Here is a 14,105-nt window from a genome sequence, read left to right on the forward strand (position 1 = left end):
ATTGATATATGTGTTTTTTTGGTCTTTTTGAGACAGGATCTCACTGTGGCCCCAGCTGTCCTGGAACGCACTATGTAGACCAGGCTGGCCTTGAACTCACAAAGATCTGCCTGCCTCTGCCTTCCGAGTGCTGGGATTAAAGGTGTGCGCCACCACACCTGGCCCAATATTGGTATTTTATTGTCAAAAATAACTTAAAATTTTTTATTACATTTGTTTATTATGGGGGCGTATGCATGCTACAGCACACACGTGGCTGTCATAGGCCAACCCCAGGGAATCAGTTCTCTCCTTTTACTATATTGGTCCTGAGGATCAAACTCAGTCATCAGGCTATGCAGCATGTGCTTTTACTGACTGAGCCATATTGCTGGCCCTGTCAGAAGTAACTGTTAATGGACAGAGGAGCAGTGTAGTGGTAGAGTGCTTGCCTAGCATGCACAAGGCCCTGGACTACATGCCAGCACCACCAACTGTTAACAATTTATTATTTTAAAAGTTATGTGTATGTATGTATGTCTGCATGTGGGTATGTGCATCTTACTGTGGGTGCCTGTAGAGGCCAGAAGAAGGCATTGAGTCCCCTGGAACTGGAGTTATAGGCACTTGTGAGCCACTGGGTATGGGTGCTGGGAACAGAACTCCGGTCCTTTGGAAGAGTAGCAAGTATTCTTAACTATTGGGTGATCTTTCTAGCCCTACAGCTGTTAATAATAGGGCATCTATTTGAAAACACTTTTCTGATTATGGTATAAATACTGCGTTTTCTAGAATATACTAATTTCTTTCTTTTTTCTTAAGAATTCAATGACTGCACTCATTGTGGCAGTAAAAGGAGGCTATACACAGTCAGTAAAAGAGATTTTGAAGAGGAATCCAAATGTAAACTTAACCGATAAGGATGGAAATACAGCTTTGATGATTGCGTCAAAGGAGGGGCATACAGAAATTGTACAGGATCTACTGGACGCTGGAACATATGTGAACATACCTGACAGGGTAGGGTACCGATTTCAGATTTGTCTGTAGTTGTGAAGTGGATGGAAAATTAGCTTCACTGCTTCTTACCATCTTTCAAGAGTCTTTGTGTATGACATAAACTTCTTTTAGATAGGTTTTATTTTTACCTTTGAAGCTAATAAGTTGAAAACCTCAGTCTTATTAAAGAATATCTTTATTTGTTTTTGTCAGACAATGTTGTTACTGGAAATGTCACATGTATGAATTTGTAACTCTCTTAGATGCATCTCACTGTGGTGTTTTTCATGTCTGGTATTACTCATTATCCCAGGGCTTAAAGTATCACTTTTTTATGTAAGATTTTCAGAATGTTTCTGTCACCCAACTCCTTCCATGAGGTCAGCTTCATCTGATGAACTTTCCTTTTGAATATCTGTCCAATGAGCTTCTTAAACTGTTGGCAAAATAAAGTGGAAGTCTTTTTTTAATGCCTTAAGACATTTTCCCCTCAGTTTTTTTTTCCATCATGGTACCATCCTGTTGTTAAAGGCCCCAGTTCTGTACACTAGTAGTACTGAGTTTTCTCTTTTCTTCACCTATTCCATGCAGTGCTGTTTACTCATATAAAACTTATGCTTCAACTGTTCTCTCTCTTCATCTCCTCATTCACCTCCCTGCTCTAAGTCGCCTTCTTCTCTCCTTACAATAGCATCATAAGAGGCTTCTCTTGTTGCCTCTGCTTTATTCTTCACTTTTATTTTTAAAAAAATTTTATTAATTGTTTCTATTTTATGTGTATGAGTGTATTTCCTGCATGTATGAAAGTGTACCAATGTCATGCAATGCCCATGGAGGTCAGAAGAAGGTGTCAGAGTCTCCTGGAGCTGGACTTTTAGATGGTTGTTAGTTGTCATGTGGGTATTGGGAATGGAACCCAGGTCCTCTGTAAGAGCAACCAGTGCTCTTAACCACTGAGCCATCTCTCCAGCCCCTATTTTCTACATTGTTGTCCTTTGTTGAAGCTATCCAAGCCTTTCCCTTGCACTTTGAATGCATATTACATTTTTAGTTTATAGACATTGCGTGTCATTGTCCTTGCCTAAGTCTTTGTCCTTGTTTTATGCCACACTTTGCCTGTTTTGTAGGTTGCAGCCCTATTAACTCTCCTTCCCTTTCTTGTGCATACTGATCTTGTTCTGCTGTGGAGTAGGCCTTTTTCACCAGCTGTGTTCTCACCTGAGAATGCTGTCTTCACATGATGACTCCTGTTTGTCGTTTCACCTCACCATAAATCTACATATTTAAAGGTCATCTTTAGCTATCCAGTCCATAGTAGCTGCCCAGTCACTTTCTATCATATATGCTATTCTATTTGCATAATGTTTTTCTTTATTTTTTTTGTTATATGTTGTTTTTCTCTGTTAGACTATAAATTTACTCAGAGCTGGGACCTTGTCTATCTTGTTTCCCAGTGCCTAGAATGGTGCCTGGCACACTGTAACTTGACACAATAACCTATAACTGATTTGCAGTTTAACAATAAAATAATAAGATATTTGTGTCCATGGCCAAATTAGTACTGTGAAGCTGTGATTAAAAAAAAAATAGCTGTTGCTGGTTGAGTATAATTTCAGTAGATACACTCATGAGGTATCTAACTTGGCCAATTTTGTACAGGAGGATGAAGCAGTCCGTGTGCTCTTAGCCTGTGACTGCCCACTGGCTGTATCCACAGGGACTAATCAGAAAGCCAGTCGTGTTCTCAGTTTAAGGTGACTGTGGGACCATGATAGCATGCCAGCTTTACAGCTCCTGATTTGGAACTGTTGCTTTTTATCATGTGGTGGTATTCCAAGGGGCTTATCATATCCAAATTGACAGTCAGTCATATTTTTTCATTTATATTTATGATGGGAAGTATAGATTCTGAGTAATATGTCTTTCTAAATTTTCATCATGAAACTTTATTATCCTTATTCTGAGGATTAATGACCCCTGTTTCTTACTTAGAGGATGACTAATACCAGATGTTATTATTAGTTAATTAAAACTTCTCTTAGAAATACTCCTTTTCAAAGAGATTTTTTGAACAAATCCGTTATAGTAATAAACAAGTAGCCTTAACTTCAAAACAGTGATAATTTGTTCACTAATTGACCTTGTCTTTTGTCCTTTTAGAGTGGGGATACTGTACTGATTGGTGCTGTTAGAGGTGGTCATGTAGAAATTGTTCGAGCACTTCTCCAAAAATATGCTGATATAGACATTAGAGGACAGGTATGTGTGTTTATACTGCAGTTACTGTGAATGTGTATGTCAAGTGACCATGTTATTCTTCCAACTTTCCTGTGGAGATAAACTTGTAAACCCTAATGCATTTGACGGATATTATTATTATTATTGTATTCTATTGCCATTTTGTAAAGTTCCAGAATGAATGTCAAGTTAAATTCAGAAAAAAAGAAATTTATGTTTTTAGAATATACTTAATCCTAAAATGAGTAGTTTGTGGTACTGAGCCACTAGGTGGCATTTGAGTGCATTACTTATTTTCTGTAGTGTTTCCCCATTTTTGTTTTCTTATTGTGCTGTTCTTTCTTTCTTGTTTTGTTTTCTTTTCCTCTTCCCATTCTAGTTCTTCTAGGACCATTTGGTGCTGCCTGTGGACTTTGCTTCAGGTAGTCGTAGCTCACAGAGCAACAAAGGTTGTTCATTTTAGGTAGGAGCTGGAGGTAGGAGCTCAGTGGTAGAGTGCTTGTCAAACATGTGCAAGACCGTGGATTCCATCTTTAATACAGAGAACAAATAAACAAAAATGATATAGATAAGGTAGATACCTTACCCAAAGTTGTGTAAGTATCTAATATTTCAAGAGCCTTAGATTTCAAACAATTTTTCTTGTTATCCCATTTTGGATAATCTACCATTCTGTTGTTTTTCTTATATTTGGCCAATAATATTTTATAGCCAAAGCCATTTTTGAATCATATAATAGTAATACTATATTTAATGTTATGGAAGAATTAACATGGGACCTTTGCCTTTAAGAGATATGTATTTAGGGGTTGGGTAGATGGCTCAGGCAAGCATGAGGAACTGAGTTCAGATTCCCAGCATCCATGTAAAAAGTCAAGTGCACTGGCAAACCCCTATAATTCCAGTGCTGGAGATGCAGAGATAAAAGGATTTCTGGGGCTTACTTGCTAACTGTTCTAAACAATTGGTGAGCTTCAGGTTCAGTGAGAGACCCTGTCTCCAAAAAAATGAGGTGAAGAGTGATTGAGGAAGACTTCTGATGTTGACCTCTGGCCTCCACATCCACATGCACATGCATACATATGTATACCTACACAGGCATGTGCATACACACACAAACATGTATATACACACACACACACACACACACGAAGCATGTTTAAATTTGGAAGGCTTTAGTTTATTTTTATATAAACATGAAAGTGAAGCTATAGGATATTATGTAATTAATTGTTTTTCTAGTGATGTTTTCAAAATGAGAGTGTTGCTGGGCGTTGTGACACATGCCTGGAATCCCAACATTTGGGAGCCTGAAGCAGGAGGATCTCAATAAGTTTGACCTAGGCTGTGTAGTGAGAACCTTTCCCCCAAAATAAAACAAGGCTCTGGAGAGCTTGCTCAGCAGTTTCCCTTGATATTCTTGCAGAGAGAGGACTAGAATTTGGTTCCTAGTACCCTGTTGGTGGCTCACAACTGCCTGTAGCTTCAGCTCCAGGGGATCTGATACTCTCTTCTGGCCTCCATGTAGACCTGCAGACATGTGTGCATACACACACAGACACATGTACACATAAATAAAAAATAAATCTTAAAAAATTAAAAATTAAGGGGCTGGAGAGATGGTTCAGTGGTTAAGAACACTGGTTGTTCTTGCAGAAGACCCGGGTTCGAATCCCAGCACCCACATGGCAGCTAACAACTGTCTGTAACTCCAGTTCCAGGAGATCGGATGGTTTCTTCTGTCCTCCGTGGGCATTGTGCGACATGGGTGCACTCCTACATGCAGACAGTTCACTCATACACATAAAATAAAAATAATAAATAAAAATATTTTGAAAAAAATTAAAAATTAAAGTAAATGTTGATGCACATAAAGAAGAAATAAAGGAAAAAGCTTTCAAAAGCAGATAGCATACACACAGACAGATATGTATATACATAAATAAAAAAATTTAAAAAATTAAAAATTAAATGTTGATGTATAGAAAGAGGAAATAAAGGAAAAAGCTTTTGAAAACAGAATTTGAGTTGTTTGAAGACGAATTCTATTCAAGTAGGTAGAGGAAAGGAAGATGGGGTGTTTCAAATAAGCACAGTGGTAATAGTATGAGAAAACTCAGGAAAATTGGTGAATGAAAAACTGTTCTGTAGCTAGAAGAAAATCGTTTTGTTATTGAGGTGACTGGAATGTTGGGGTTAGAGAGATGGCACTGGGAAGGGAGGTAGTGCTGGAAATGTTTGAGCAACATGCTAAGAATGCTGGCCAGCTAGTGCACATTTTTTAGAATGGTAACTCCCTTAGGGAAATTTTGGTATAGGATACCTAGTGTGGCAGCTTCAAAAGTCATTATCGGCTGGGCATGGTGGTGTGTGCCTTTAATCCCAGTACTCTGGAGGCAGAGGCAGGCTGATCTCTGTGAGTTCAAGGCCAGTCTAGTCTACAAAGTGAGTTCCAGGCCAGCTGGAGCTACAGAGAGAGACCCTGTCTCAAAAAAGACCAAAAGAAAAAAAAAAAAGTCATTATTTAATTAAAGCCAATTTTCACTAAAAGATGGTTTCTGGATCACTTGTTTTAGACCATTACTTAGGTTCTTTGTTTTTGTCAGTCCTCTTTGCCTGTTTAAATCAGTTTTTATTTGTTGTTTTCTAGCTCTGTTTTCCAGGTCTGTGTGGGTTAAAGGTTTGGTTTTCGGGCCAAATAGGTTGTGGAAGGATCTTATTAAGACAGTATAGGATGCAAGGTGGGTAGAGATTAAGAAGCTAAAAATTGGGGATTGGAGAGATGGCTCAGCAATTAAGAATATTGGCTGTTCTTGTAGAAGACCCGGTTTCGAATCCCAGCACCCACATGGCAGCTAACAACTGTCTGTAACTCCAGTTCCAGGGGATCCAATGGCTTCTTTTGTCCTCCACGGGCATTGCATGACACAGGTGCACTTACCTACATGCAGGCAATACACACATACACATAAAATAAAATAAAATAACAAATAATAAATAAAATATTTTTTAAAAAAGAAGTGGGGCTGGAGAGATGGCTCAGCAGTTAAGAACACTGGTTGTTCTTGCAGAAGACCCAGGTTCAAATCCCAGCACCCATATGGCAGCTAACAACTGCCCATAACTCCAGTTCCAGGGGATCCAATGGCTTCTTTTGTCCTCCACGGGCATTGCATGACACAGGTGCACTTACCTACATGCAGGCAATACACTCATACACATAAAAATAAAAATAATAAAATATTTTTTTAAAAAGCTAAAAAATGTAATGCCCATGTTTATAAAAATACATTCTTATTAACTTTAGAAAAGTTGTACAGAAAATTTACCTTATTTTACAGATAAAATATTTGGTCAGCATATTTAAATGACTTGTCCAAGATTTCAAAGCTCAGATATTGATGACCTCTAACCTAGTTCATGTTCCTGAAATCTAATTGCATTGAAAAAGTATAATTTAGGGCTGGGGCTGTGCTTGCCTAACATGTGAGGCCCTTGGTTCTATCCCTAGCACCAAAAATAAAGCAAAAGTGTAATTTATTAGCTATATGGGATTGCTACATTTTAGCTAAGTAATATTAAGTTTTCCTTTACTTATAATTTCTCAAAAGTAAATCCTACATAGCATATAAATTGATAGTCCCACTTTTCTACTTGTTGGAAGTTTGTGGCGTGATAGGATATTTTCATAATATTTTGCATTTCATGATAAATAGCAATTTTTAGTATTTTATCTTACCTGATTTTTTAATTATATAGGACAACAAAACTGCTTTGTATTGGGCTGTTGAAAAGGGAAATGCAACAATGGTGAGAGATATCCTGCAGTGCAACCCTGATACTGAAATATGCACAAAGGTATAGATGGTATTTTCTATTGTTAGCAAGGCCTAATGCTGAACATTAGTACTGCTTACTTTTTCCAGTCATCTTTCTTTGATTTTAGCATTATTAATAATGTTGTATATTAAACTGAGGAGTAACACTGTATCCTTTCAGGAGTTATGTATATATAGCACAATGCAGAGTGTAATTTGATGCTTCGGTTAAGTACTTTTCAGAAAGCACACTATCAGCTCTTCATAAGCTGTGAAGAAATTGTCTACCCTATGCTTGTTTATGCTATTTGGAATGCAGAACACATTTGTTTTAAACCTCTGTGAGAGGTTGTTGGTTCTCCACATCAGTCATTTTAGCCTCACTCAAATTGTATGAAGAATTAAAAACTATATAGGACTTTGTTGATTGTAGTTAGTTGTGTGTGTAAGTTTTCTATAGGGAAATATATTTGTAATTCTGAATTAAAATGCTTAGTAATATAAAGTCATTTCCATACAAATGAGTGACTGTGAAAGGAATTAGTTTTTAAATTACATTTTCTTTAGAACATTTTAAGTGTAGACTTGCTGATAAAACAAAGTTCTGTTAGTCGAGTAAACCTTCTCATCTATCCCACAGGATGGTGAAACACCACTAATAAAGGCCACCAAGATGAGAAATATTGAAGTAGTGGAGCTGCTGCTGGATAAAGGAGCCAAGGTGTCAGCGGTGGACAAGGTAAAAACATCTGTGCACAGGGCATACTTTTTGGTGAGCTGTTGATAGTTGGACCTTGACATCTGGTGGATGCACTAGAGATCTAATTTTATTGTGTACAGAAGAGATTACTGGCTGTAAATGTCCATGGGGGATTTTGATTCTGGTCCAGCAGCATGTTGTTGTAAGAAGTGTTTATCTATGAAACTGCTTCAGATGTTCAGCTGTGGCTCATGGGAACTGGTACTATGGAGTGGGTCAGCCCATAGGAAGGAGAAAGACTGTTGTTCTTCTTTCTGTGAACTGAAAAGAGAGAAGACCTCGTTCTAGAAGACTAGGAGAGAAATAATTTCTGAGAAAAGCTAGTAAAGAACAAAAAAAGAAAATTGTGTGGAAGATAGAGTTAAAATTCATATTATGTGTGTACTATATAAGAAAAATATAAAACATTCAGATTTTCTATTTTATAAACAATGTGAAAGTGATTACTCAATGCTATATATGAAAATGTGAAAGTTCAGGTTTCTTGCTATCATTTTATAGAAAGGAGACACTCCCCTACATATTGCCATTCGAGGAAGGAGCCGGAAACTGGCAGAACTTCTTTTAAGAAACCCTAAAGATGGACGGTTACTTTATAGGCCCAACAAAGCAGGCGAGACTCCTTACAACATCGACTGCAGTCATCAGAAAAGCATTTTAACTCAAATATTTGGAGCCAGTAAGTATTGGTTTTGTCCCTGACTGAGCTGCTTTGTATGTGTGTATGTGTATGTTGTTGGAGATTGAACCCAGAGCCCTGCTAATACTAGGCAAATGCTTTACCACTGAGCTATACCCGCAAAACTTCCTGCCTGAGCTTTTATTAATTAATTAATTAATTAATTAATTGAATGTATATGAGTGTATTGCCTGCATGTATGTAAGTACACTCATGTTGTGCATGCCTGCAGAGGTCAGAGAGGGTGTTGGATTCCCCAGAACGGGAATTACAGAAGGTTGTTAGTTGCTATGTGGGTACTGAGAATTGAACCCGGGTCCTCTGCAAGAGGAGTCAGTGCTCTTAACTGCTGAGCCATCTCTCCAGTCCTCTGCCTGAGCTTTTAAATAGTGAATTTTCAATAAAACTCATGGAAAATAAATAGGCCACATGTCTGACCCAAATAAAATTTTAAAAATAGTTTCTGGATCAGTGAGATAGCTTAGCAGGTAAAAGTGCTTGCTGTATAAACCTTATGACCTGAATCTAATACTTGGAACTCATGTTAAGGGTGGGAAAAAAAACCTGACTCTACAAAATTGTTCTCTCACCTCCATTCATACACTGTGGCAGCACACCCACACACATATTATGTGCACATACATGCCTAATAATAATAACAATAAACAATAGATTTAAATTTTCTTTCTTAGCTATTCTTTTGTGGGGGTTGTGTGGAGAGGGAGCCTTTGAGACAGGATCTTCCTGTAGCCTCAGCTGGCCTGGAACTCAATATATAGACCAGGCTGGCCTTGATCTCACAGAGATCCACCTGCCTCTGCCTCCCAAGTGCTGGGATTAAAGGTGTGCACCACCATGCCTGAATCTTTCTTAGCTATTCTTTTTTCTTTTTTTTTTTTATTTTATTTTTAAATTTTTTAATTTTTTTTGGTCTTTTTGAGACAGGGTTTCCCTGTAGCCCCAGCTGACCTGGAACTCGCTACGTAGACCTGACTGGCCTCGAACTCACAGAGCTCCACCTGCCTCTTCCTCCCAAGTGCTGGGATTAAAGGCATGCGTCACCATGCCGGCTTCTTTTATTATTTTTATTTATGTATATGTGTGTGTCTGTCTGAATGCATACCACTGGTGTGTGGGTATCTGTGGAGGCCAGAAGAGGGTGTTGGATCCCCAGGAACTTGAGTTATAGGCAACTGCCAGATGTGAGTGCTGGGAACTGAACCTGTGTCCTCTGGAAGAACAGGAAGCAACTATTGAACCATGTCTCCAGCCCCTCTTACATCTTCTTCATTTTCTATCTTTAAAAATATTCTCATGGGTTTTTATTGGAATTGCCTTAATTTGCCTTAATCTGAGTCACTATGCCCTTCTGCCAGGAACCATAGATTTTCTTTTTCTTTGATTATTATATTCTTCAATAACAGTTTATAACTTATGTACTAGTTTGTGTTTTTAATATTTCTGATTTTAATGTCTCTGGAATTGAAATATTTCTTGAGCTTTTCCCTCTGTAGTTCTAAGGATTGAACCCAAGGTTCATGAATGCTAGCAAGTGCTCTATTCTTGAGCTATGCCCCAGCCCTGGAATATGTCTTACAAGTGATAGATAAGAAAGTATTGTGTCATCATTTGGCAGCAATTTTTTCTAAGCTGTACTTAAAAATGATGCATCTTATAATTAATAGGTATATCATGTTCCATTAAATATAGTATTTACTTAAGAATCTCTGAAACTATTATCACACAGGTCTAAATGTTTAAATAGATGTCGCCTCTCCCCTAATAATCAGTCAAAATTGGTATTCCTTCTATATAGTAATACCACTGTTTAATATAAGGATATGGTGTGTTTCTGATTACAGGACACTTGTCTCCTACTGAAACAGATGGTGACATGCTTGGTTATGATTTATATAGCAGCGCCCTGGCAGATATCCTCAGTGAGCCTACCATGCAGCCACCCATTTGTGTGGGGTTATATGCACAATGGGGAAGTGGGAAATCTTTCTTACTCAAGAAACTAGAAGGTAAAGAAGATGTTTTTATGAAGTCTTTCTATATAGCATGTTTTTCTCTGTAGTCTCTGTAGTAAAGGAGTGCTGTCTATTTTTATGTGTAGCAACATAGATTACTGAAGTAAATTTGTTGGGACTTTGCTCTCCTCTAGTTGATCCTCCTTGTGTTTTCTTTCTAAAAGAGACCTAGTTGTGTGTAAGCATCAAGTTTCACAGGTTTTTCACACACTTGTTAGTTTGCAGGCACTTTAGTGGGCTTTGTGCTGCAGTCAGGGCTGTGTGTCCTTGTGTCAATAAACCTGGAATGTTTCCTGGCTTCCTTTATTAGAAACTTCCTATCCTTTCTCAGCCTTTTGGTTAAGGTCAAGTGTGGGAACTTTCTTTCCCACTCTTTTGCTTGACAAAAACCATTCTTACTCCTCAAGGACAGGTTTCAATATTGTCTGTAAAAATGACCTCAAATTTTGTAGAAAGATGACTTGTGTGGGGTTCATTGGACTTAACACCCTTTTGAGAACTGCAGTTGTTGAATGTGACTAGAGAGGGAGAGGGGATCAGGGAGAAATGGCAATGATGTAGTTTGAAGACAGAGTATTGTTTTTATTTTTGTATATGAAAACAACACTTCATTTGTGTAGTATAAGCCACAGAAAATTAGTATAAACAAAACCATGACAGATGAGAATAATATATAGAAGTGTTTCATATGTTTTCAGTGTGAAGTAGAAGTGGGTAAGGTCAGTGTTTCATATGTTTTCAGTGTGAAGTAAGTGGGGTAAGGCCTGGGGAATGGGATGCTTTTGTTGATTGAAAGAAAACATTAATTTAAATGGTTAAGTCTATTTAGGATACTTGGTAAGTGCCCAGTAAAAGTTTATATTAAAAATATGAAAATTAAAGATTGACTTAAAAGTTACATTAAGCAAAACAATAAAATTTTATAATAATTTTTCTTTCAGATGAAATGAAGACTTTTGCAGGACAGCAGATTGAACCACTTTTCCAGTTTTCCTGGCTTATAGTTTTTCTTACCCTGCTGCTCTGTGGAGGGGTTGGCTTATTGTTTGCTTTTACAGTTGATGCAAATCTGGGTATAGCAGTATCACTGAGTTTCCTGGCACTCTTATATATATTCTTTAGTAAGTCTTTGCTGTTTTATCTTTTTGAAAAACGGAGAAATACAGGGCTGGAGAGATGCTTAGTGGTTAAGAGCACTCGCTGTTCTTTCAGAGGACCTGGGTTTAGTTCCCAATACTCACATGGTGGCTTACAACCACCTACATGCATGTGTTGCCCATATGTACACTCAGGCACACACACACACACATAAATAATTTTTTTTTAATGGAGAAAAGTATCAAGACTAATTGTTTTACCTAAAACATATCTATGTCGGGCTGGAGAGATTGCTCAGCAGTTAAGAACACTGGTTGTTCTTGCAAAAGACCCAGGTTTGAATCCCAGCACCCATATGGCAGCTAACAACTGTCTTTAACTCCAGTTCCAGGGGATCCGACAGCCTCTTCTGACCTCCGCAGGCATTGCACGACACGGGTGCACTTACCTACATTCAGGCAATACATGCATATGCATAAAATAAAAATAACAAAATATAAAAAACCCAACATATCTGTGTCTTAAAATCTATGTGTGATTGTCATAACTGGCTGAAAAAAATTTCTTTTTGCTACTTTCCAAATTGGCTTAGAGCAATAGTGTCCAAGCCTGAGTGGCATAGCTTTAAAAGCTGCTGTACTACTTGTTAACATGAAACAGGACTTTATCTTTTTTTTTTTTTTTTTTTTTTTTTTTTTTTTTTGATGCACCTTGGGAAAATTCCTGTGTTGATCTAACCTGTTTCCTGACCACACTAGTTTCTGGGCTTGTTTTACAGAGAAGGCCACTTGGCTATCTAGCCTTCAGTCTTGAACACTGGTTTTTACTTTGCTAACCTGAATTTCCTTGGATCCAGAGCTAGAAGTAATGTTGATATTTCCACTTGAAAGTCCCAGGCTCTGGGTTGAACAACAATGCTTCTCTCCAGCTCTGCATTCTGGTTGAAACAGAGTCTAGGATGTGCTTTAATTCATCAGTATTTCTGATAGCACTTAAAACAGGGTTCTGAGGCCAAGGAGGAATCTGAGCCTTCTCCCTCTGCCCAGTGGTCTGGGACTCTGGGAAAGTAGGTTTCAGTTGAACAGGACTGAGTCGGCTGTGGTTGCAATGCTAGATTGTCAGTGCCGCCATAGCTCGCAGAGTTCCTCAGTGCTCTGTTTTGCTGCCCTCTAGGGAAAAGACCAGTACTTCCTGACCTCTGACTCCCCCTTCATTTAAGGGAGCTGATGGGGGAATCCAGTCTTGTCTCTGAAGAGTTACCGGTGTGCTAGGATTAAAGGCGTGCGCCACCACACCTGGCGACTTTATCTCTTTTATAGTTAATAGCTTACACGTATATCTTTCTGAAGGGAAGACTTCATAACCATTACTGGCAAACTCTTGAACATTTTGACTGTTGCTATGATTTTTAACTTCTAAAAGGAAGAAAAGAAAGCAATATAATCTGTGTTTCTGGGGATGTCTTCAGTTGCAAGAAAGGAAATAGACTTGAACTGGGGAAGTTCAACAGTTGCAAACAATGATGAACTCATAGTTTTTGCATTTCAATCTGGACTACCAATGTGACTCTTAAAGCTTCATTTTTCTGCCTTTGTTTCTTAGGTCAAATTTTAGTTAGTGTCCACTTTACATATACCTTCTGTATGTTGGAAGGTTATTTGAGGAATTCTTGGAGGAGTATTCAGGAATTAATCTGGGCCACAAAATATGTAAATTTAACTTCCCTTTATTTGACATTTGATTAGAGAAAATAAACTGTCTCATTTTTCAATAATTTTTTTACAACTGTGAATTTCAGTTGTCATTTACTTTGGTGGACGAAGGGAAGGAGAGAGTTGGAATTGGGCCTGGGTTCTCAGTACCAGACTGGCAAGACATATTGGATATTTGGAACTCCTCTTCAAATTGATGTTTGTGAACCCACCAGAATTGCCAGAGCAAACTACAAAAGCTTTGCCTGTGAGGTGAGTTGGTTCCTTAGACAGAAGTAGTTATTAGAAAAGTTGAGCAAGAAAGATTTTAACAAAATGTTTAAGGTGCCATATTCTAAACAGTATTGGTACCTTGGTCTTGTGCATGAACAAAAAAAAATCAAAAGCATGCTCATTAAGAAACAGTTCTTAGAATACCCCTTCTTATACATTGTCACTTTTCTGTGAAAAGAAACCTTCAGCTTTATATTTTGTTTATAAGGCTTTTTTTGCCCCTGTTACATCCTTTAGACATTTTTTTTTTTTTTTTGTATAAATGAGAGCATACCACTAGGGTTGGAATCCAGGCTTTCATTCATGCTGAGTAAATACCCTGCTTCTGAGCTACACCTTGGCTCTGTTACCATCTTTTGGGGCACATTTTGGAAAGAGTATTGGCCTTAAAGATGGAGTCCTGGCATGAAGAGGTCTGGGCTAAAGACCTCAAATCCCCTTAAACAAGCATATGACCTCAAGAAACCCAGCTCACTTCTTTGAGCTGCTCTTTCCTCATCTCTGAAAATATATGTA

General features: G+C 38.0%; 1 protein-coding gene across 10 annotated transcripts in view; it reads left to right on the forward strand.

Annotated features, from left to right (window-relative positions):
- The window catches only part of Kidins220 (kinase D interacting substrate 220), a 109,957-nt gene that overhangs the window by 19,953 nt on the left and 75,899 nt on the right, over nt 1–14,105 (forward strand). For all 10 annotated transcript variants that reach the window (XM_008850142.3, XM_029554586.1, XM_029554585.1 and 7 more), the window contains 8 exons: nt 802–999; nt 3,139–3,237; nt 6,976–7,074; nt 7,675–7,773; nt 8,296–8,473; nt 10,336–10,500; nt 11,448–11,627; nt 13,403–13,568. In XM_008850142.3, coding sequence (XP_008848364.1) covers nt 802–999; nt 3,139–3,237; nt 6,976–7,074; nt 7,675–7,773; nt 8,296–8,473; nt 10,336–10,500; nt 11,448–11,627; nt 13,403–13,568 — 1,184 coding nt within the window. The remainder of the gene's footprint in view (nt 1–801; nt 1,000–3,138; nt 3,238–6,975; nt 7,075–7,674; nt 7,774–8,295; nt 8,474–10,335; nt 10,501–11,447; nt 11,628–13,402; nt 13,569–14,105) is intronic.

The sequence above is a fragment of the Nannospalax galili genome, unplaced genomic scaffold, assembly GCF_000622305.1.
Source record: "Nannospalax galili isolate Female #2095 unplaced genomic scaffold, S.galili_v1.0 scaffold100, whole genome shotgun sequence".
Classification (NCBI taxonomy): Eukaryota; Metazoa; Chordata; class Mammalia; order Rodentia; family Spalacidae; genus Nannospalax; species Nannospalax galili.